General features: G+C 37.8%; 1 protein-coding gene across 1 annotated transcript in view; it reads left to right on the top strand.

Moving 5' to 3' along the window:
* The first annotated feature begins 13911 nt into the window (after positions 1-13911).
* The window catches only part of LOC134754306 (nondiscriminating glutamyl-tRNA synthetase EARS2, mitochondrial), a 32243-nt gene continuing 19828 nt past the window's right edge, over positions 13912-26326 (top strand). Inside the window, exons 1-2 of the mRNA XM_063690547.1 lie at positions 13912-14520; positions 21955-22150. Of these exons, the coding sequence (XP_063546617.1) occupies positions 14177-14520; positions 21955-22150 (540 nt within the window). The 5' untranslated portion in view covers positions 13912-14176. The remainder of the gene's footprint in view (positions 14521-21954; positions 22151-26326) is intronic.

The following is a 26326-nucleotide window of genomic DNA, read 5'->3' as shown; positions in this document are numbered from 1 at the left end:
TTATATGGCAATCAAACCTTTGACACCTATCTACCTATCTTGTAAACATACTTCTGTCATTGTGTATTTTTATTTACAGAACTGCAAGTTTTATGCATAAAATATTATCAAAACGGGATTAATCCGTACATAAAACGACAAGGGAAATTATATTTTCCCCTCACTAGCTCGGAAAGTTGTCTTTTATTTTATCCTTCAAAACAAGCGGGGAAAAACACGTTTTATCCACTAGTGGGGAAAGTAATTTGACCTTGGATGGAGCATGTTTAAGTAGCTTGACAGATAACAAAACGTAAAACGCTCATGATAATGATCCGTTCGATATTAATTATCATTAAATAAATGGTTTGAGAATCTAATAAATAATTTTAAGTCATAAACCTTAAAATTCCATTTGTTTTTTATAATGATGTAAATATAACTGAACGCACAAGTTGAGTCGATGCAATTTCAAAACGCATCGTTGACATTTCATACGTCAGAAATGTCAACATTTGTCAACAAATTTGTCAACAAATTTTTTACTTAAAACTTCTCACCGACTCGCGTAAAAATACACAACTTCCAGAGTTTTCTGTTATAATATCGTAAAAAATGAGTGATTCCAGTGGTGAAGATGATCTAACGCCTGTGGATGTTGCACTTTCCTCGCTATAGTGAGGTGAAAAGTTTTGTGTTACACACGGGTGCAAATGTATTTTACTTCTCGTGTGTTGAAACACTCGCTACGCTCAGGATTCTATTTTAGAACCACTCGCTTCGCTCGTGGTTCAACTATAGAATCCTTTCGCTTGCTCTTGTTGCAATTCTACACTCGCGGGTAAAATACAACTTTGCACCCTTGTATAACTATTAATATTGTTCAGTTTTGTCAGCGGAAAGAAAACGGCTAAAAGCCGACTATATCGACTTACAAATAGTCACACAACGTGCTTCGGCTATGACGGGTATTTATGTTGTATTTAATATAAAATAATTACTTATTTAATAGTAATTAGTCTACCCCTAAGTAATTAGTCTCCGGTACAAAATCGGTAAATATATTAATTCAAATATATTAATTTACGTAAATATTTTAATTAATATATATATATATAGGCAACGGCAGGTTCAGCGGCAGCGCCAAAAATAAGCATGTCAAATACTCAGGGCTGTCGAAATCTCAGAATAATAACTAAAGCATAGAAGCCGGGCAAAAATGCTTCGCAAATATGTATACCCGTCCTTTACTTCCTTACGTATTAGATAATGTGCCGAAAAGAGATGCATATATGATTGTTATTTCTCATTTACGTACGGTGTCATAAGTTTGATAATTTGCTAGGGATGTAACTGTGTCGACTTTTTATATCGATAAATTATGCAGTTTATGTGCCGTGTAAAAAAATAATCAAGGAATTGGCAAATTGATAATAGTCTGGCTAATGAAAGTTGAACCTGAAAAACGCGGCAATTTCAAGAAATCTGTAGCAGGCGGCTCGTTGAATACAAGGATTGCATTACTTTTATACTTTTTACAATTTTTGTATTCTAAAAATCATAAAAAGTATAAAAATTATGCAATCCTTCTAATTAAAGAGCCGCCTGATATGAGAATTAATGCATGTACCTAATATAGCTTTTATCTCATTTGCAGTCTACCACTCTACTAAGTAACCGTCTAACTATACCTCTCGTTTTTTTATCATTAGAATGAAGGCGAGCGATCTTAACGTGTCGTTTTTATCGAAAAACACTTTGAAAATAAGTCACAACAAATATAATATACGATCATTAACTTTTGTGTAAAAGTTTTTTACATACTTTTGCATTCATAAGTAAAATATTGCTATATTTAAAAAAAAACTTGTCAATAAAAAGACACGTGGAAATGGTTTACCGTTTTTTCTAATGCTAAAAGACTAAGTATAGTTTCTAGTCATGTACCAAATAGGAAATGAAAAAAAAACGGTCGTGTATTATATTTTTTTTATTTAATAATAGGGAATATTACGCGAAACTCGGCGTAGGTGGCGCCACTACCACAATCTGAGGGTCTATCGCGAAACAAGAAAATCGAACTTTCGTTATCTAACATGAACTAACATCTCTGTCACTCTTGCGTATTCGAGCGATTAAGAGGCAGCTAGATAACGAAATTTCGAATTCGAGTTTTTCGGTAGGCCCCCTGAAAACTTGTCAAAAACCTGTTAAAGGTACAGTATGAATAAGTTACTCAACGGTGCACTAAAAAAGCTAGTGCTGCACTCTGGTGGCAGAACATTGCAGTAATATCCCCTATTCCTCGTCCTTTGGAAATCTGAAATAAAAAGTTGAGTTTTGTGAGATAGGTAAACCAACAATATTAATAAAATAAACATTCATCAATGATCATTAATGTCTTTTTTATTAGGGTTCCGTACCCAAAGGGTAAAACGGGACCATATTACTAAGACTTCGCTGGCCGTCTGTCTGTCACCAGGCTGTATTTCATGAACCGTGATAGCTAGACAGTTGAAATTTTCACAGATGATGTATTTCTGTTGCCGCTATAACAACAAATACTAAAAAGTACGGAACCCTTGGTGCGCGCGTCCGACCCGCACTTGACCGGTTTTTAGTATTTTACTATAGTCTGGCAAACACAATCTGTCAGTAAGTAAGAACAAAGAAAACTATAGGTACAGTCGAAGGCAAAAATATCGATCCAGACAAATGGCTCAAAAATATGTGAACACGACTATTGTCTGAGCGTACACATATTTTTGAGACTTTGGGAATGTATAGGTATATATTTATGCCCTTTTGCCCTTGACTGTACTCATCAATTAAAATGAGACAGTCCTGGGCCAAACTATAATTATTATTATATTAATTTTTAACAAGCAGAAACGTCTGCGATCGATGCTATTAAGCTTAGAATAAATTTAAAAGTGGAAAAATTACTGCCTTGGGTGAGACTTGAACTCACGGCCGCTGGATAGATACTCCAGCGCTCTGCCAACTGAGCCACCAAGACCTCATCCATAGTCAGCAAATCTTCCCACTATATGGTTCTAGGGGACCCTAGCGACATCTACCGTAAGTGTTACACTTCTTAAACGGCCACCGGAGTTCCAAGTCATATTGGAAATTCACCAGTCACGATGTGCTACCCATTCTATATTAATTTTTAACAAGCAGAAACGTCTGCGATCGATGCTATTAAGCTTAGAATAAATTTAAAAGTGGAAAAATTACTGCCTTGGGTGAGACTTGAACTCACGGCCTCTGGATGATGATGATGATGATGTTGTTAGCGCTGTTGTTTTTGGTGCTGTTGTTTTGGTGCTGTTGTTGATGTGTAGTTGTTGTTGGTGCTGTTGTTTGTGCTGTTGTTGTTGTGTTTTTGTTGTTGTTGTTGTTATTGTTGTTGTTGGTGCTGTTGTTGGTGCAGTAGTTTTGTTTTCCAATGGAAAAAGTAATAAAGTTGTACTTTTGTTACAAAGAAAAGATCCGCATGCGAGCACTTCATACCCGCAGCTCGGCCTTCGGCCTCGCGTACTTGGGAAATCGTAAGGGACGCTTCGGGCCTTCGGCCCTACGCGGAGCTCGGCCTTCGGCCTTCGCTGGGTTTCGAAGCTCTGCGTCGGGCCTTCGGCCCGCCGCTTCGCTTATTAAAACACTTTCGGGTTGGTTTTGCTTTGGGCGGTAAGCGGGAAGTTGGAGCTTAAACACGACCCAATAGTAAAAATGTCTTGACAAGCTTCAAGCGAAGCTTGTCAAGACATTTTTACTATTGAGTCGTATTTAAGCTCCAACTTCCCCCTCTCGTGTGACGCTTCGGGCCTTCGGCCCTACGCGGAGCTCGGCCTTCGGCCTTCGCTAGTCTCGACGCTTCGCCGTCGGGCCTTCGGGCTCGCTTAACCTACTCGAAATTTTGACTTTGTCCCTGTCCGCCGCCATTTTGGATTTTTCCAAAAAAAAATTTCGACATACTAATCTTGGGCCCCGAGGCTCGCCGCATGCGAAATCTCAGCGCGCTCGGACCAACTTGAAAAAAAAAAGTCGGCCATTTTGAAATTTTTTTAATGCAGCTTTACTTCTCTCGGGGCCCTCTATGACATTTGGTCAAGAACCCCCCAACCCCCCACCCATCTCTCACCGTTTAAAAGTTGCCATACAAAAAAAGTGGCCATTTTTTCCGCCATTTTGGATTTTTTCCAATTTTTTTTCCATACCAATCTAGGGGACCCCGAGATTCCGTGACCAAAATTTAGGACAAACTTGAAAATTGGCCGCCATTTTGAATCCGCCATTTTGAAAAAAAAAGGCGGCTTCAAAAACTGCCCAGAGTTCTCTATGACATTTGGTCGAGCACCCCCCGCCTAGCTCGGACCGTTTAGCCGGGCCGTCCAACATTTTTTGACCCAAGGGTCGGAGCCAATAATCCATATTTTTCCCATACGTCTCCCTCGGCCCTCTATACGAAACCGTCAAACTCGTCCCGATCGGTTCAGCCGTTTTCGAGAAATAGGGAGAGGTTAGAAATCTGAGGCCGTGAGTTCAAGTCTCACCCAAGGCAGTAATTTTTCCACTTTTAAATATAATTATTATTATTTATCATTTATTGCAGACAACATTGGTCCATATACATATTAAGCATATAAGAAAGCTGTAAATGTCGATAGGTTATTGATCTGACGTCGAGATATACACAGTACATCACTATGCTAAAATTATAACCTTTCATAGTTAGCAGAAAATTTCGAAAATATATGCAAAAATCTATACAGACTTGAATGCAAGTAATAATTACATAAACAACATATCGATTTCAATGTTTAGGGTCAGGTCCTATAAATTAATTTCTTCAAAATTGAACAAAACTCACCGATTAAAGGTTACCAGTTCGTGCGTATTTTCTTTTCTTCCTGTATGCGATTTACAGCCCCCGATCACACAAGACATTATCACATAGGGAACTTCAAACCATTACAAATAAAAACTCCGCACGTTTTCCAATAATCTTTCAGGAATAGCAACAATATAATTAAAATAAAGCAAGATGACCGCTGAAATTCCGCGAAATATTTCAACTAAAATAATACGACTATGTAAAGTTGTTACAGTTGACACCTACCTGTCAAATAACGAACATATATTTTTATTTGGCTGGATTAAAAGATCACCAAAAACCACCATTTGACATTTTCCTCAGTCCATCGTCCATCTTATGACAATACTGAAAAAAAACGAAAGAACTTGCGGATTGTTGTCGCACTCACTCATAGACAAAAAGTAATAGCGTGTTGCGAATACGATACTTATTACCGAGCTCTTATTTTTGCCCGGCTTCTATGCTTTAGTTATTATTCTGAGGTCGAAACAGCCGGACCATGGTGCAGCGAGGCGTCCGAATGAGGGCTAACGCGTATGAATTCGCCGCTAGGAGCGCTAGTGTAGATGGTGGTCTTTTCCATAGTTCGAAATGTCAAATGTCACTTGTCACTTTAATGACTGATAGCTTTTCTATAGTCTTTTGGACCACCATCAACAGAGGCGCCAACTGTGAGCAAAAAAACGATAGCCCTCATTGTTCAGAGAACTGGGTCGGCGGCTGAGAGAGAGAGGGAGCGACTCAGAATAATGACTAAAGCAAAGAAGCCGGGCAAAAATAAAAGCTTGGTAAAAGATATCGTATTCACAACACGTTATTACTTTTTGTCTATGAGTGAGTGAGACAACAATCCGTTTCGTTTTTTTTAGTATTGTCATAAGATAAACTGAGGGAAATGTCAAATGGTCCTATGTGGTTCTATAATATAATCCAGCCAAATAAAATATATGTTCGTTATTTCACAGGTAGGTGTCAACTGTAACAACTTGACATAGTCGTATAATTTTAGTTGAAATATTTCGGAATGTTTCAGCGGTCATCTTGGTTTATTTTACTTATATTTTTGCTATTCCTGAAAGATTGTTGAAAAACGTGCTGAGTTTTTATTTGTAATGGTTTGAAGTTCCCTTTGTGATAATGTCTTGTGTGATCGAGGGCTGTAAATCGCATACAGGAAGAAAAGAAAATACGCACGAACCGATAACCTTTAATCGGTGAGTTTTGTTCAATTTTGAAGAAATTTATTTATAGGACCTGACCCTAAACATAGAAATCGATATGTTGTTTATGTAATTATTACTTGCATTCAAGTCTATGTAGATTTTTGCATATATTTTCGAACTTTTCTGCTAAGTATGAAAGGTTATATTTTTGGCATAGTGATGTATCGACCTCAGATCAATAACCTATCGACATTTACAGCTTTCTTATAGTTTGGCCCAGGACTGTCTCATTTTAATTGATGAGTACAGTCAAGGGCATAAATACATATACATTCCCAAAGTCTCAAAAATATGTGTACGCTCAGACAATAAAATCGTGTTCACATATTTTTAAGCCATTTGTCTGGATCGATATTTTTGCCTTCGACTGTACCTATAGTTTTCTTTGTTCTTACTTACTGACAGATTGTGTTTGCCAGACTATAGTTTAATACTAAAAACCGGTCAAGTGCGGGTCGGACGCGCGCACCAAGGGGACCGTACTTTTTAGTATTTGTTGTTATAGCGGCAACAGAAATACATCATCTGTGAAAATTTCAACTGTCTGTTCATGAGATACAGCCTGGTGACAGACAGACGGACAGCGAAGTATTAGTAATAGGGTCCCGTTTTTACCCTTTGGGTACGGAACCCTAATAAAAAAGACATTAATGATCATTGATGAGTGTTTCTTTTATTAATATTGTTGGTCACAAAACTCAACTTTTTATTTCAGATTTCCAAAGGACGAGGAATAGGGGATATTACTGCAATGTTCTGCCACCAGAGTGCAGCACTAGCTTTTTTAGTGCATCGTAGAGTAATTTATTCATACTGTACCTTTAACAGGTTTTTGACAAGTTTTCAGGGGACCTACCGGAAAACTCGAATCCGAAATTTCGTTATCTAGCTGCCTCTTTATCGCTCGAATACGCAAGAGTGACAGAGATGTTAGATAACGAAAGTTCGATTTTCTTGTTTCGCGATAGACCCTCAGATTGTGATAGTGGCGTCACCTACGCCGAGTTTCGCGTAATATTCCCCATTATTAAATAAAAAAAAATATTACACGAACGTTTTTTTTTATTATTTCCTATTTGGTACAGTCAGCTGCAGAGAAAAGGTACCCCACGTCCATACTAATTTACAGAACTTTGTATGTCTTTTCTATGCCTTTTCTCTGCAGCTGACTGTACATGACTAGAAACTATACTTAGTCTTTTAGCATTAGAAAAAACGGTAAACCATTTCCACGTGTCTTTTTATTGACAAGTTTTTTTATAAATATAACAATATTTTACTTATGAAAGCAAAAGTGTGTAAATGATCGTATATTATATTTGTTGTGACTTATTTTCAAAGTGTTTTTCGATAAAACGACACGTTAAGATCGCTCGCCTTCTTTCTAATGATAAAAAAACGAGAGGTATAGTTAGACGGTTCTGAGTGGTAGACTGCAAATGAGATAAAAGCTATATTAGGTACATGCATTAATCCTTATATCAGGCGGCTCTTTGATTCCAAGGATTGCATAATTTTTATACTTTTTAATGATTTTTAGAATATGAAAATTACAAAAAGTGTAAAAGTTATGCAATCCTTGTATTCCACGCATTTCATTTCAACGAGCCGCCTGCTACAGATTTCTTGAAATTGCCGCGTTTTTTCAGGTTCAACTTTCATTAGCCAGACTATTATCAATTTAACAATTTCGTGATTATTATTTTACACGGCACATAAACTTATGCATAATTTATCGATATAAAAAGTCGACACAGTTACATCCCTAGCAAATTATCAAACTTATGATACCGTACGTAAATGAGAAATAACAAGCATATATGCATCTCTTTTCGGCACATTATCTAATTCGTAAGGAAGTAAAGTACGGGTATACATATTTGCGAAGCATTTTTGCCCGACTTCTATGCTTTAGTCATTATTCTGAGGGGAGCGATACCCGATCTGGGTCTTGGCTTGTCCAACAATTGTCCATCGCATTACAGCGCGGCAACGCTGCGAGTGTGATGGGGACTTTTGGACCAGGCATGCCACAGAACGGTTCTTAGGTTATTTAAATAGTTTTAAGTTTGTGTTTGTAAATATGTAGTAGTAAGAGGTTGTTGACAGATGATTTTTGTTACTATTAAGGATAATTATAGAATAGTATTGTAATGTAATTATGATGACATTTAATGTAATGTTTTAATTGTAATACTTTAATTGTACTTTATCGTTTAGTTCAGAAATGACATCTGTACCTACTACCTATTATTATTCTGATTTAATAAAGTTTTCTATTTAGAATTAAAAAAAAAAGATTTACGTAAATAATGAATAGTTTTGATACTTTACCATTTTAGTCATATTTAACATTTGTATACTCAATTTAATTTCAGGACTGAGTAAAAGTACCTACGGTATCTCGAATAAAAGACAATTTTATTAGATGATATGCCATAATTTGTAATCCACATGTCAGATTCAAGCACATACAGTTTAGTTGAAGACAGTTTGATGAGTGTCTCGTCTGGTTATTCTGAAGCTAGCTCAATTATAAGTTACGTTGAATATATCGGTTCAGAGGGCCTACTGCGAACACCGAAGTTCCCGAATTGCGGGCATCTTTATCTTTTACTCCAATCTAGGCGTAATTAGAGTCACAGAGAAAGATGTCCGCAATTTGCGAACTTCGGTATTCGCGGTAAGCCCTCAGACTTCGATTCAAATAAAAGTTTTTGATTGAAAATATTTCCTTATTTTTAGTTATGAAATATTATGTCATACTAGAGGCCTGTTGCGGCGTCAAAACGCCGCTAGAGTATGGTTCTAAAAGTTAGGTTGCCTGTCCACTGAAGCGGAGCGGTAAGCGGGGAAAAATCCAGCAATAGAATTTCATTACAATTTCAGAGCGGAGATTTTATGCCATTCAGTCGGTGGATTTTTTCCTCGCTCATCGCTCCGCCACCTCGCTCCGCTCCCGTGGACAGGCAGCCTAAGACTGAACGCTTAATGAAATCAGGAAATGTGACGTCTTCAGATGAATCACTGGCTGTCACTATCTATTTGATGCTGACTATACCCACAGAATATGAAATCTTACACATAATTATGTCTTATACAATGGCGCTATAATAATGCTAGGACTCCTGCCACTACACATATACATACAGAAAGAAGCGGCTGCCACAGCTCTTCGTTTGAAAAATCTAAACCTATGGACATCTTTCAGCTCATCGCACAAAAAGATCTATGAAAATACGATCTTAAAACTGCCCATGCTGGAAGCGCCCATCGACAAAATACCAAAAACTATGATCTTCTGGAAAGATTACGCCATATCGTTAATAGAAGATGCGAAAGAAGGACTAAACCAAATAAACCTAAGAATATTCACAGATGGCTCAAAGACAAACGAAGGGACAGGATGTGGTGTCTTCTCAGAGGACCTGAACATACACATCACAAAGTCCCTTGGTGAACACAATACGGTATTCCAAGCTGAATGTTTAGGAATAATAGAAGCTTGCAATGCTATTACAAGACGACAAGTGAAACACGAAACCATACTAATACTGTCAGACAGTAAATCGGTACTACAAGCGCTATGCAGCGACAAACTTACTTCAGAGCTTATACTTGAATGTCATCGAAGCCTCACTGAAGTGAGCAAAGAAGGCAACAAAGTAACAGTACAATGGATAAAGGGGCATAGTGGATCAAGAGGAAACGATGCAGCGGATGAACTGGCCAGGAAAGGTTCAGAAACACCGGCATATGGACCCGAGCCAATCATGCCCCTACCAATATCCTACATACACAACCAGCTAGAACAACATCACAGACAACTGCACAACAAGTACTGGAATGAAATGAAGACATGCAGGCAAACCAAAGAAATTCTACCGGAACTGAACCACAAACTTACCAAAATATTACTGAAAACACCAAGAAGCCAACTACGTAAAATAGTAGGATTAATAACAGGACATAACACACTAAACAAACACCTACATATTATGGGTAAAACGGACAGCCCCATGTGCAGAGCGTGCATGGCAGAAGAAGAAACAACAAAACATATTCTCCTAGACCGTAAACAGGTAGAAGTATATAGGAGCAAATACCTAGGGAATCCATGCACACTAAAGGAAGCAACTAGCAACCTGAAGACCTTGCTAGGCTTCGTGGAGGAGCTGGGGTGGTTGGAGTAGCGCTACCTCGTTTCACGCAAAATAGGCACATTGGATGTCGAGTTGCGGAAAATGCCCAGCAAAACTAACTAACTAACTAACTAATGGCGACACGTTTGTATAATTTTAGCGTATTATATTTCGGTCGCGTAACACCTACCAGCATGTTTTGTGATCGTTAGTTTTGATGCAAAAAAAATAATTATTGTCTATCTTTTCGCATCTTTCTAAACTAAAAATCATGATACGCGACCGCGATATGATACGGTAAATCAAAATTTCATGGATAGGATGCCTTCTTGTCATTTGGCTCTCATGCCTAAAATTTCATAGGGCTAGAGTATAATTTATATTTAATTCTCTTTTTCCTATTATTCATGAGACTGAAGTTTACAAACATTTTACAAACATTCCGTGACATTCCGTGTCTAGGCTATACCGCGAAAATCGAAGTTCAAATTGCGGGCATCTTTCTCTGTCACTCTAATTACGCCTTCATTGGAGTAAAAGAGAAAGATCCCCGCAATTTGCGAATTTCGGTTTTCGCGGTAGACCCTCTGACCTAATAATAGACATAGTATATACACGTAGTTATAGACATGAAACCGAGCGACCAGGGTATGGATGGTATAGAAAGGAGAAGCAGAATTGTTGCAAAAGTGACCGCTTTCAGCTTTAAATAATAGTTCCTAATCTCTCCGGTGGCGCTAGTTAGGCTCTGGAACATGTGTATAACATGTACCATATAAGGCAACAAATAACCCGACCAAATTACGTAGGTTGTTTTTAGTAGTATTTCGGTGTATGGTGGCGCCGCCTAATTACTGTTTTTTGATGGACACTTTTCCTACATAGAGATTTGGCTCCTTTATATAGTCTCCATGGCCTAATTATTGTTTTTTGATGGACACTTTTCATACATAGAGATTTGGCTCCTTTATATAGTCTCCATGAAAGACATATTCATGTATTGACAGTTTCATGTATGGCAGCATAATCCTTTTTAGGGTTCCGTACCCAAAGGGTAAAAACGGGACCCTAATACTAAGTCTCCGCTGTCCGTCTGTCTGCCACCAGGCTGTATCTCACGAACCGTGATAGCTAGACAGTTGAATTTTCACAGATGATATATTTATGTTGCCGCTACAACAACAAATACTAAAAAGTACGGAACCCTCGGTGGGCGAGTCCGACTCGCACTTGGCCGGTTTTTTCTCTTTCACTTATAAATTTCGGTATTTCGCCACCGCCTCCATTTCATTCGGCATTTTTCATGGTCGGATTATGCCATCATAGCAAACCCGACCATGAAAAAATGCCCGGTCGGTGATAAAAATAAAGCATGGCACTATTTTCTCTTTCCTCTTATAGGAATCGCAATAAGACTATCTTTCTCTATTAAAGAGTGTCAGGCCCTTGAACCTATCTAATATCTCTTTCTCGCTCTCGGCGTACGGCCCCCACCTTAAGCGCCTAACACATTACTGCACCGCACCGGTCATTGTGCGATGCACCTATAAGTAAGAGCGAGAAAGAGATATTGCTTTCTCGCTCTTACTTACCCATAAGTAAGTCACACAATGACCTTGGTGCGGTGCGGTAATGTGTTAGCCGCTTTATAGCCGTATTTAATAGACTATCGTAAAAGCCGTTAGAGACTACCACACCTCACCGCGACCTTGGTGCGATGCGGCGCACGTATCGATAGTGCACAAGGTGGTCACCGTACGTATGTTAAGGACGCAGCTTTAAGTTAGAGCGAGAAAGGAATATTATAGCCGTATTTAACAGACTATCGTAAAAGCCGTTAGAGACTATCACACCTCACCGCGGCCTTGGTGCGGTGCGGCGCACGTATCGATAGTGTGCAAGGTTGTCACTGTACATACGTTAAGGACGCAGCTATAAGTTAGAGCGAGTAAGAGATTTTGACCGCACCAATACGGCTTTTCGAGATATTCTCTTTCTCGCTCTCACTGGTGGGAGTGGCGCACCAAGATCACGGTGCGGTGCGGTAGTCTGTTACGGCTTTTACATACGATAGCACATACGCCGCACCGCACCAAGGGCGCGGACCGATGCGGAAAATGGGGTTGGCCGGTCGACATAATTAGCAGAGGGCGCCAGCATAGCTTGCCCTGTCAATCCCTACAATTGAGACAAATTTTTGTTTTTTAAATTCCCTGGATGCCAGCCCTTTAAGCCAAATCTCATAGAAAAAGGGGCAAGCTATGATGGCGCCATCTCTGCAAACCTTTGTCAGTTGCCAACCCCATTGGCTGACCGTTTACCTTAAAGATCCGACATCATTTAACATCCTCATATAAGAACAAACCTCGCCGTACGTGCTTTTTGAAGTAAATATAGATGCTTTTCCCCACCGTTTTGTATGGTTTATGGTGGGCTGGTGGGCTACAAATTCTGTCCCTCACGGGCACACGCGGTAAGCCACTTCTATAGGATCCTACCTTCTATGTGCCAAAGCAACAATAAAATAAACATGTGTCATCTTGATGAGTACGATGTGGATGACACATGTCTGACATGTTATCAAACACAATAATAAAATTTTATGGTGTTTTAATATAATTTTTAGTGTGGTGTATGCATGTTACCTTATGATTGATACCTTACATACATTGGATATAGGTTTGAGTTCAGTTCAATCTCAAGTCAGAACAAAGGTCACGTGGTACATTTTTTCAAATTAACTTTTTAGTACTTTTTCGGGAAAACATCAAAAAACTAAGAGCTTATTGCAAATCTGTAGCATGAGACGAATCAAATGACATATAATTTATTAAAATCGGACCATAACTGTAGATCTGATGGGATGAACAAAAATCGGCCTCGCGTAATATATATATATAGAAGATAGATTATTTATATCAGTGACTTTAAACGAAGTAAAATATCGTGATTCGAATAATCCCAATAAGACCAACCCATTCACTGTTTTTATGTCCCCGATATTAAATTACAGTTTGATTACCTACCCAATCTGCCTATCCAGGTTTGTGCTAAAATAACTGTTGGACTGGGCAGATTGGATAAAAATTAGAACCTATCTAGTTTTGTACTAATACGACAATTGGTATGGGCATGTATTTTCCATCGAACTGTCACTGTAGTATCTGAGATATAAAAACAAGTTGGTTTTAACCTTTGGGTAGAAGGTAAAATGGCAGTCACTAGTGCCTGAGCTAATTCATAGGGTTAGGTCGCCGAGCCGACACCGGGCTCTCTTTAGTGAGCTGTGGCAAAAAGCCGGAACAAAAGGATTTAAGTATCATGACCTTTAGTGTCGTACTATAATTACGTCACAGCGTTGTCAGCATAGCAAAATCGGTAAAATAGCACCGGCACGCCCTCAAATCCTACGACGCTTCTGTTTCCGCACAGACTCTAACCACTACGTTTTCCTATTACATGGCTATTACCTTTTCTTAAAGTCCCCTCCACACGTGCGCGAATCTGCGCTGTCGTTTATGTTTGTATCTTCGCGCACGTGTGGAGGGACTTAATACCAAAATCGCATAATCTGATAGATGAGATGGATTTATTTACCCGTGCTTGAAGTAGTTGAAGTTAAGCGACTCATTTTCAACTTCATGTCATTATCTGTATTCTGTCATTTTTCATTTAGTTAGTCTCCTTTAGTTGAGAATTTGGGACATAATAATATTTATATTATATATATCTTCCAGCGAAAACGGAGAGTTTATAACGCTTGAATAATAATATTCACGTGAGTGAACAGTGAACGGAACAAACTTCAAATGTGAAATTCTGCCGGTTGTAGGGTATTCATGTAACTGGTGCCAAAAAAAAAGCATTTTGAACAGCAAAGAAAGCTAGGAATTCTCTACATTACACAGAATTGTAAATTGTGATTAAAACAAAAAAAGAACCTACAGCTACGCATGTTTTATACAACTATGAAGCTGCTAACACCCATCCCGTATTTTATATTACCTCACCGTTATCTGACATCCAAAACCCCTAGAGTCAGATTTGCACCAAGTCCTACTGGCTACCTTCATTTAGGTGGTTTACGCACTGCATTATATAATAAATTATTTGCAAAATTGCACAAAGGTTCACTTATTCTTCGAATAGAGGACACTGATCAGACACGGAGAGTAGAAGGCTCTATTGATGCTCTAGTCCAAGATTTAGAATGGGCTGGCATTCAATGTGATGAGGGCCCTGGCATTGGTGGTCAATATGGCCCATATATTCAAAGCAAAAGACTTGATATATACCAGTAAGTATGCATAATATATATTATTCAGTTAAATAAATAGTACAGGTGATAAATAATGTCCAATTAAAAGATTTGTAATATTTCAGGAATAATTATTACACACACAGCACCATAACTTGAAAGAAAAAAAATCAAGGTGTTAAAATTAGTCTATCCTGAATAGCAACTTTAATATATACAAGCTCTTTAAAAAATCCCTACTTACTATAATTATAAATGTGAAAGTAACGTCGTACCATACTTGTCACACCACACTATTCAATATTTCCTATCATCGTACCAATTTTGGCCAAAATTCAGTAGAGTAGAATTGCACGCGCCTATAATAAATCGTTCCATAATATTGACCTGTTCTCCTCCTCCAGACGTGTTTTCAAATCACAAATTGCATAGCAACTTTCCTGGTTGTCACATACAGACACCACTTGCACACAAACACCCACACACACGCACACACAAACACATTAAATCCCATTAAATGCATGCAAACTAATGGATTCGCTCGTATATTTTTATTGATTTATTTATTGTTTACGCAACATTAGAACTTAATTAACATATTTTAGGAAGTGTTCCAGTTAACAGTTACTATTATTATTTTTTAATTTTTCTTTGTATCTTAAAGATTTACAACTTAAGAGTCCTTACTCCTACAAACGAGCGTATTTTGCAAAATGCTTTCTTTTTCATTCAACATTACGACGTAACTATTTCCTAAACTAGCAGCTGAAATGGTTAACATTTTTAATAAATGAGTTTTCTTAGGAGTATTTTTCAAAATTTGCAATGAGAAGTGCCATTTCGGTTATCAATTTTGCAGTAAACAAGAATCATTTGGTACATGAATGATTACAATTCATTTCACCATATCTTGTACGAGGGGCTGAAATGATTGAAAATCAAAGATTAATTAAAAAAAATTGATAAAATACCTTCCGATTTTTCTTAATTTTTTCGGTAAAAACAGAGTCGCATTATATTTTTTATTGTCAAATTGTACTTATATTTTGCCCTCAAAATAATATTATAGGAAACTAACTTTATGTTAACCCATAAAAAGAAATCACAACTATAGGCCCTATTTTGCCGTCAATTTATATATTTTTAAAAGACGTTTAAATTACGTTGCACCGACGTTGCGCGCTCAGTCTCCTCGGAGCGCGCTTAGGGGACGGACCTGTTCTCGATCGTCAGGCGTTCGTTGCGATCGTAACCAGCGAGCAAATTCCGAGAAGTGCTGTATACAGCGATAAAAAAAAACTTGATCCAAGGAAGTACATTGTTTACACCATATTTAATTTTAACAACCGACACGCTTATGATCATATGAAAAATCTATAAATATATCAATATTTTCAGTGTCACTTGAATTCTGGTTAGGGTTTGCATTATTATTATACCCGGACGACCTGGATGATGCCCAGGGTCACATGATGGAGTCAGGAGTTGGTCACCAGAACTCCTAATCTACTCATTATCACTCCATCGTGTTTGGGTTCATTCGATTAGCACTGACGAGCACCATCTATCTAGATGAGGTCCAGGGTATCATGATGGAGTCACGAGTTGGTCACCAGAACTGCTAATCTACTCATCATAACTCCATCGTGTTTAGGCTCAATAGATTTGCCTTGACGAGCACCATCGATCTAGATTAGGTCCAGGGTCTCATGATGGAGTCAGGAGTTGGTCACCAGAACTGCTAATCTACTCATTATCACTCCATCGTGTTTGGGCTCATTCGATTTGCGCTGACGAGCACCATCTTTTTAGATGAGGTCCAGGGTCTCATGATGGAGTCAGGAGTTGGTCACCAGAACTGCTAATGTACTCATCATAACTCCATCGTGTTTGGGCTCAATAGATTTGCCTTGACGAGCACCATCGATCTAGATGAGGTCCAGGGTCTCATGATGCTGTCAGGAGTTGGTCACCAGAACTCCTAATCTGCTCATCATAATTCTATCGTGTTAGGGCTCATTAGATTTGCTCCGACGAGCACCATCAATCTAGATGAGGTCCAAGTTTTTAGATAGGTAGTTGAGTAAGGGAATTTAGTAATTACTCTATTTCTTTATTTTTAGGTCCATTTTCTCAGAATAGAACGTGAGCATTTGGCTATGGGCAGAAAACGTAAAAATCAAATTTTTGGAAAAACACATAAAGCACATAAAGCATCTTGCGCATAGTATGTTTTGGCATAAATCATCTCGAAGTTATTTATAATTCCGAATCTTATGCTGGCATAATAATGTTCTCAATATCGCAAATAAAATTAATGCTCGTCCTCGTACCTAACGGTGACTCTGGCACTGTATTTCCTTTTTGATAGCGAGTCGAGTGTGTTGTGGACGCAAGATACCTAACACTCCTCCTCGCTTCGCTCGTCGTCCTACCTAACGGTGACTCTGGCACTGTATTTCCTTTTTGATAGCGAGTCGGATGTGTTGTGAACGCAAGATTCTAACACTCCTCCTCGCTTCGCTCGTCGTCGTATCTAACGGTGACTCTGGCGGTGTATTTCCTTTTTGATAGCGAGTCGGGTGTGCTGTGAACGCAAGATACCTAACCTCGCTTCGCTCGTCGTCCTACCTAACGGTGACTCTGGCACTGTATTTCCTTTTTGATAGCGAGGCGGGTGTGTTGTGAACGCAAGATACCTAAAACTGTGTCACCTTTGAGGTCGAATATATCGGCCATTTTTGATTTTAGAGAAAAAAAAAATCCTACAAAACGCTTATTTTAGCGTATTCTCTACGATAAAACAATAACAAATAGGTGTTATACCTAATGACACCAACATCCATCGAAATTTTTGTCCTAAAATCATGTCAACTGAAGTCGAATATCTCGGCTATTTTTGATAACAGTGAAAAGGTTTTCCTACAAAACATGCTTATTTTAGCGTATTATCTACGATTAAACAATAATAAATAGGTGTCATAATGACACCAACATCCATCGAAATATTCGAAATTTTTCCAAGTCGTGGTTATCCTTTCCAAAGAGCATATAATAGGATAGAGCGGTACTGTCATAGTAAAGTTTAATCATGGGGACCACTTTTGGGGGGTAAATGAGAAAATTAAAAAATAAAGTTTTTCAAACTATATCGTGTTACATATCAAATGAAAGAGCTCATTGTGAGAAACTCAAATTTTTTTTTAATAATTTTAGGATAAACAGTTTATAAGTTATTCAAGAAAATATACAAAAAATGACCATTCCCCCCTTATCTCCGAAACTACTGCGTCTAAAATTTTGAAAAAAATACACAAAATAGTTCTTTACCTATAGATCACAGGAAAACCTATAAGAAATGTGTAGTCAAACGTGAGTCGGACTTAATTACTTAGTTTTTGATCCGACCCCTACAGGTTTTTTAAAGACATTTCACTTACATTTCACATAAAAAAACCCGGACAAGTGCGAGTAGGACTCGCGTTCCAAGGGTTCCGTACATTACACAGTTTAAACAATGTATTTTTTATGTGAAACGTGAGTGAAATGTCTTTAAAAAGCCCGTAGGTCAGGCCCCAAGATCAAAAACTAAGTAATTAAGATCGACTCACGCTTGACTGCACATTTCTAATAGGTTTTATAAATGGTAAAGAATGTAAAGATCTATTTTGTGTATTTTTTTCAAAATTTTAGACCCAGTAGTTTCGGAGATAAAGGGGGAATGGTCATTTTTTGCCTATTTTCTTGAATAACCTCTAAACTGTTTATGCTAAAATTATAAAAAAAATATATTTGAGATTCTCATAATGAGCTCTTTCATTTGATATGTAACACGATGTAGTTTGAAAAACTATATTTTTTATTTTCTCATTTACCCCCCAAAAGTGGCCCCCGTGTTTATAATTCATTTGTTGACGTTACATGTCCGTCTTTGGGTCACAAACTTACATATGTATACCAAATTTCAACTTAATTGGTTCAGTAGTTTCGGAGAAAATAGGCTGTGACAGATGGACAGACAGACAGACAGACAGACGCACGAGTGATCCTATAAGGGTTCCGTTTTTTCCTTTTGTGGTACGGAACCCTAAAAATACCTAGTTTAAATTAATGTACGGAACCCTTGGAACGCGAGTCGGTCTCGCACTTGGCCGGTTTTTTTTGTTAGTACTCTCGAATTAACTTTTATTACACATATAGGTATTTACTATTATTTAAAGTAACCTGATCTTTAAAACATTTAATTATTCAACTTCCTTGATGAAGTGACGACTTCATGGATGAACTTGTCACAATAATTCCATGAAAGCGGTAAACAATCTTTATTATTTACTCGTCTCTGGTTATGTATTATCCTAACACATACACTCTATTGACTACTACCATGCTTATAAAATAAAATAAAAGGGTCAATATAACACTAAAAATAATGTTACTTGCAATTAAATTGAAAAGTATCAAAATTATTCTTGTCTGCGTTGAAACGCGCTTAGCGTTGCCGGCGCTCGCGCCCCGAGCGCCAACGCCATCTATCGAGTGTTATTTCGCGAAATCGGTGAACGGTCTAATAGCGGAAGCCGGCTCGACCCCAATTTCGAAGGAATACCGCAAATCGATGTACAGGTTAGCTGTTTGGCACACGCATACTAGAGGTCGAAACAAAATTTTTGAACCGCAGTTCCTAAAAAAATTTCGCTGGGGGGGAGTGGTAAAACATTTCTTTTTTTGTATGAAAAAAAAAATCCATATTGAGTGTGGTATCATACGAAAGGGCTTTTTGAGGCGATTGTAAAAATATATCGGATCATTACATTTCGGGCATTTTTTTTAAATTAAAACAATAAGATTTTTCGAAACATACCAAGTTTGGGCTCCTTCAGACACGATATGGCTGATACTTTTTTTGTACAATATACCACAAATGATACGTGATATCCTCATGTCTAACCCCAAGAAAGCAATTTTGAAAATATAATCATTAACATTTTTTTTTTTAAATTTCAATTTTACAAGGTGACACAGTTCTACTTCAATACCTATTTCACGAGACTCATAGAACTATACTGCAGATACGGTACATATTAATCATAAAATGATACGTAATGTCCATATATCCAACGGGAAATACCTCTTTAACCCTTTAACTGCGCCTTTTCATCAGTTGGTATAATTTGTTTAGTTATTGACACAAAATATCAAGGTTGTATCCTCCAGCTACGATATACCTTACTGATTTTTTTTGTACAATATACCACAAATGATACGTAATATCTTGATATCGAACCCCAAGAAAGCAATTTTGAAAATAATCTCTTTAAGAATTTTTTAAAATATTTTTCATGTGTATAATTTTTCGATATTACAATATTGAGAAATTTAAAAAAAAATCCAAATGAAATTATTTTCAAAATTGCTTTCTTGGGGTTAGAAAGATAATAAGTTATTACGTATCATTTGTGGTATATTGTACAAAGAAAAATCGATAGGGTATATCGTATCTGAAGGATACAATCTTGATATTTTGTGTCAAAAACTAAACAAACTATACCAACTGATGAAAGGCGCAGTTAAAGGGTTAAAGAGGTATTTCCCGTTCGATATATGGATATTACGTATCATTTTTTGATTACTATGTACCGTATCTGCCGTATAGTTCCATAAGTCTCGTCAAAGATAGATATAACTCCGTAATCAGTCTTATTATATCCTCTTTGGTCTCGTGAAATAGGTATTGAAGTAGAACTGTGTCACTTTGTAAAATTGAAAAAAAAAAAAAAAAATTGTTAATGATTTTTAAAATTGCTTTCTTGGAGTTAGACATGAGGATATCACGTATCATTTGTGGTATATTGTACAAAAAAAATCAGCCATATCGTGTCTGGAGAAGCCCAAACTTGGTATGTTTCGAAAATTATTTTTGTTTTAATTAAAAAAAAATGGCCGAAATGTAATGATGTGATATATTTTTAGAATCGCCTTAAAAAGCCCTTTCGTATGATACCACATACAATAGGTTTTGAAAAAGAAATTTTTTTCCATACAAAAAAATAATGTTTTACCACCACCCCCAGCGAAATTTTTTTAGGAACTGCGGGTCAAAAATTTTGTTTTGGCCTCTAGTATGTGTGTGCCAAACGGCTAACCTGTACATCGATTTGCGGTACATATTTTTATACGAACCGGTTAGACTATAAGGAACAAGGGCTCTTAACTTATATTTACAATTCTTGTATAGCACAAGTCACAAGTCTATCCACAGATTATTTTCATTTTGTATAAATCCCAGGAGTTCTGTTATTGGCTATGCTTAAGTTCTCATGTTTTTTGTATATTATTTAATGTAAACGCTGTTGAACTTCTCAATAAATAAATAAATAAATAAGTAACTGTCTGTCTGTATTGTATGTTATCTTTTCCTGTTTAAATTGCTGAACTGATTTAGATGAAATTTGGTATGGAGATAGTTTGAGGCTTGGGGAAGGACATAGGATATTTTTTATCAATCATCATCACTATTCCATGCAGATAATGTTGCGGGCAGATGCTAGTTGCCTTTGTTTTTCCACTGAACCTATAAAAAAAAGCTTAAAAATAGTATACAATATTTTTCTCAATATACCTTAAGCTTTCTTGTAAAGCCTGACCAGGAATATATGATCACGCGCCATGTTGCAGAATTTCACTAGAACTATTTTTTTCATACTATACTGAACTGTCACTCCATACATGAGAATAACAGCGCCCTCTTAACAATGATCATATATTTCTGTGATCACCATGACCAAGTGCGAGTCGTACTCGCGCACGAAGGGTTCCATACCATTACGCAAAAACTGCAAAAAAATACGTTTGTTGTATGGGAGCCCCACTTAAATTTTATTACGTTTTTAGTATTTGTTGTTATAGCGGCAACAGAAATTCATCATATGTGAAAATTTCAACTGTCTAGCTATCACGTTTCATGAGATACAGCCTGGTGACAGACGGACGGACAGCGAAGTCTTAGTAATAGGGCCCCGTCTCCACCCTTTGGGTACGGAAACCCTAAAAATCAGCTGATCCGCAAAGGTACCCCCTTTGCTGATCAGCTGAATTTTCAGCTTACCAATTCTTGCGGATCAGTTAAATTGTTATCCAAAATGAAATAATCCGCTTACCCACTGACTGCTTAACAAAATTTAATTAATGGTGGATCGCTTACTACCGATCAAATAATTAATTTGCCAACCAAATCAATTTAGAGCAGCTCATTATGACATTAATTGCGAACTGATTTTGAAATACTTGCTAACCTTAAGTTGCTGATTAAATACACATTTTGGGCGACCAAATATATATTTTTGTTCATCAAAATAGGAATATTTTGCAGATCGATTAAATAACACCCATATATTATTGGCCGGTACTGTATAGGTAGATACATGCATAGTTTAAATTAAAATTTTGTTATTGTTGTTGTTGTGATTGTTGCAGGAAATACATCACTAAACTCCTTGACAATGGTACAGCATATAGATGTTTCTGTACAGAACGTAGATTAAATTTGCTGCGTAGAAATGCAATGAGAACACATAGTATACCAAAGTATGATAACAGATGCCGTAGTCTATCATTTGGAGAAGTCATGGAAAAATTGAATGCAGGTACTCCAAACTGTATCAGATTCAAGGTTTGTCTAGCTACTAGCTAATAATGCTTGCTTACCTTATATTACTAATTACTAGTAACCAACAAATCATTCATTGTATCAATATCGTGCTTCGAATTTGACAGCTAATTTAGACGACGGTGTACAGCTCCGTAGTCTCCATATATTATGCGATTTATGCTGTAACTCTGGTTGTCAAAAGTTGACGTTTGAAAGTTCAGTTAGGTACCACAATAGTTATTTATGATACAAGTGCGGAAAAGAGGAAATTCGAAACGAGTGGCGAATTACCTATTCGCACGTGTATCGTACAACGTTTTACAGGACATATGGCTCTTTAAACTTTCGACACATGCACGAAAAGTGCTTTTTTTACGCACTAGTGCGAGAAAGTAGCACCATTGTACTGTTAAACATATAGATAGTATAGAACAGCACCGTCTATTTTAGCTGTCGAACTAGGGAGCACTAATTTTTTTAAACCACATCTTATACAATTAATGAAACTTTGCTAGTAACCAGAGAGCAGTGGCGTAGCGTGACCTAATCTCGCCGTGGGCGAAATCGCAATTTGCGAGGCCCTTCTCTATCACTGTGCACGAAGAGGCCCCATTGGGGCGCGATGCTGCGGGCGACGGCCTACATCGCCCACGCCTAGCTACGCCACTGCCAGAGAGTCAACTCATTGATTTCAGAAGAGATGTAAATTTTGATGGTGTATTCCCATTAGAAGGGACTGGTACAGATGGGAACGACTTATTCCAATTTAACGTATGCTGAGTGACATCTGGACAAAATTCAATGTCGTATTACTTAAATAAAAACAACATGGATATTTTTCATAAATTTTCATGTATTTTAATAATGTTTTTAACAACGTTAAATGCAAGATAAAGTTTACTCAAACGCGAGATTTTTAACGGAAGTTGTGGTACTTTAAAGCCATCGGTGTCGAACACACAAATGTTGGCATTTTTTCTGTTAAAATTTTATCTTCCTTAGGAAAACTTTTTTAGGAAACTTCGTATGTTCGACATGTTTCACATTCTTGTCTGTTGGACCATTGGTGTTCTCAGAATAATAGTTAGCTTGCCATAAATTTCCATTTTAAGTGACATATAATTAGTCCCCCATAAATACCATTAAGCAAACAAACATGAACCCTGAAAACAATACACTCCTTTTTTGGGCAGTCGTGTAAAAGCAGCTGTTTTTGTACATTTTGGTCGGTATCACATTTTCAAAGCAATTTATAGTACTAGCGGTTACGGCGATATTTGCATCGAAAGCTGCACTTGATGCAGAAAGCAAGCCGCTTTGCCCAGTGATACTAGGGATCAATCTGAATGATTTCATCCGAGGAAACACAAATTTCATCCACTAGAATTCAAGATGGCGGACCTTTTCCAAAATGGCGGCTGGAAAATTTAAAAAAATTGTAGACACAAAACGGGTGCACCGATTTTAGTGATTGATATATCAATCAATTCGTATTGACACCTGTAATCGGAAAAAAATATATACCATTTAAGAAATTAAAGATGGCGGCCGAATATTAAGAAAATTATGTTCTTTTTTCCTCTTTTTTTTCCTTCTACTGAAAATAACAACTAAATGTTCTATGGTATGGTCACATATTCTTTCATTTAAATGAAACGTGATAATATTAGCTACAAAATAAAATAAAAAACTTAACAATCCGTTGAGTAGTTTTTTAACTATACGCATTACAAAAAGCGCGTAACACCCGTCCGAAACGGCCCCCTCGCGTCAAAACTGACAACTTTGATGATATTTCTTTATATTTAAAGGTAAAAAAAAAGAAAATAATACATATTTACTTTATTTATTGAGCTATAAATAAATGTATTGCCGCTTATTATTTGTGACGTTCCACGGAAAAAGGAACCTTATCGAGGCTGGCGCTTACGTCGCATAGCACCGCGATAGTATTGGAGCGGCGTTAATAATAGCTTAAGCGCCAACCGCCATAAGGTACCTTTACCCGTGGGACGTCACATTTACTCCTCTATCGTCTTGGTCCGATGTAAAAAAAAAAGAAAATTCATATGAAATCAGAACAAAATATACCTACCTAATCTAATTAAATTGAATATAAAGAAATGAACTACGCCAAACTGTCCCGCCCCTCCATTACTATTTCAATGTGTGTAGTATTGAAATAGTAATGGAGGGGCGGGACAGTTTGGCGTAGTTTATCTATAAGTACCTTTCATTTTTGCAGTTGCCTTTGCATGTGCTGATGTGCTGCATTCTGCATTGCACTGTGCAGGGTAGACCCACCCTCCGACACGTGCAGCGCATTGTTTCGCAACCTTTTTTACAGCCGTAATGGTCCAGGTATGATAATTCACGCCATATCTCCCTGGCTTCAGACCATTGCGGTTCCCAACTGTCATTAGATGACTTCCAAGTTCCATCCCCAAGAGGATGGCAATAGCACAGAGGCATCATCAAGAATAAGGGCATTGCCCCATAAGTGGCCCGCTTGATATGTGACACGGAGCGCGTGTTTATGTAAGGCTGCCGAGTGCCGATGTTGGTGGGATGCTGGTTACCTACCAATTTATTTTTAGTAGCAAATAGTTCCTTGCGTACCAAGTTCACCGACGAATGCGCTGTTTGAGGGTCATATAGGTAGCAGGTGAACTTATGGGGCAATGCCCTTATTCTTGATGATGCCTCTGTGCCATTGCCATCCTCTTGGGGTTGGAAGTCATCTAATGACAGTTGTGAACCGCAATGGTCTGAAGCCAGGGAGATATGGCGTGAATTATCATACCTGAACCATTGCGGCTGTAAAAAAGGTTGCGAAACAATGTGCTGCACGTGTCGGAGGGTGGGTCTACCCTGCACAGTGCAATGCAGAATGCAGCATTTGGCATATGCAAAGGCAACTGCAAAAACGAAAGGTACTTATAGATAAACTACGCCAAACTGTCACGCCCCTCCATTACTATTTCAATACTACACACATTCATCTTCTTTTTCTTCTACCTAAGCCTTTTCCCATTATCTGGGGTCTGCTCTCCTTGTCCTCTTTCTCCACACAGGACGATTATGTGCTGTTCCGGCGGTGTTTTTCATGTCATTTTGGACTGTTGTCAGCCAACTAGCAGGGCGTCTTTCACGGCCCCGTTTCGTCGTTGGTAGATCCAATGCCACTCGTACCATGTGATCTGAAGACTGCCTGATTACGTGATCGTACCAGCGTAGTCGCTTTTCCTTCTGCTTTTCTTCATAGGAGCGATTTTAAAACTGCCTCTCATGTATTCGTTACGGATCCTATCCCTCCGGGTGACTCCAGTTGACCAGCGAAGTATGCGCATCTCTGTTGTATGCAGTTTTTGAACGTGTTGTTTTGTTGATGCCCAGCATTCGGTTTCATAAAGTATGGCGGGTCGCACTGCAGTTTTATATAATTTACCCTTTATTTTTAAAGGCATTCTGTTATCACACAACACCGGTCAACTGCCTCCACTTAATCCAGCCTACTGTGGTTCTATGAGTTAAGCGAGGTTTAGACTAGCAAGAACATGGATGCAATTTACGTTACATTGCTGACTACTAAGGTAAACTGCATTCAACATGTTTACCAGATACCGCAATGTAATGAAAATTGCATGCAAGTTCTTGCTAGTCTAAACCTCGCTTTACGTCTCTATCAATTTTACCATCGTTGCTGATTATCGACCCCAAGTATTTAAATTCTTTCACTGTAGGCAGTGGGACATCATTTATGTAGAGCTTGATTGAGTTGGGATCTGTTGTACCGTCAAAAAAAACATGACATGTGTTCTGCTTTCTTACGGCTTACTTTCAAACCATTGTCCTCTAATGATTTAGTCCAAATGTTTAGTTGATTTTGGAGGTCTTCGACATTATCTGATAATAGGGCCGACGTCATCAGCATATAATATGTTCCATGGCACTGGTTTTTGGTGAGCCCTTGTTAGGTAATCTATGGTGACGTTAAATAATAACGGGCTTAATATTGACCCTTGATGCACTCCGTTGCTTATTTCAAACTTTTCACAGGTTCCAGCTGGATTACTATCTGGGTGGTGACATTGGTATACATATCCTGAATTAATGCTATATACTATTCAGGTACTTCATGAAACCTCAATACTACACACATTGAAATAGTAATGGAGGGACAGTTTGGCGTAGTTC

The sequence above is a fragment of the Cydia strobilella genome, chromosome Z (genome assembly GCF_947568885.1).
Source record: "Cydia strobilella chromosome Z, ilCydStro3.1, whole genome shotgun sequence".
Lineage (NCBI taxonomy): Eukaryota > Metazoa > Arthropoda > Insecta > Lepidoptera > Tortricidae > Cydia > Cydia strobilella.
Note: the sequence above shows the minus strand (reverse complement) of the source record. Positions and strands in the feature narration are given on the sequence as shown.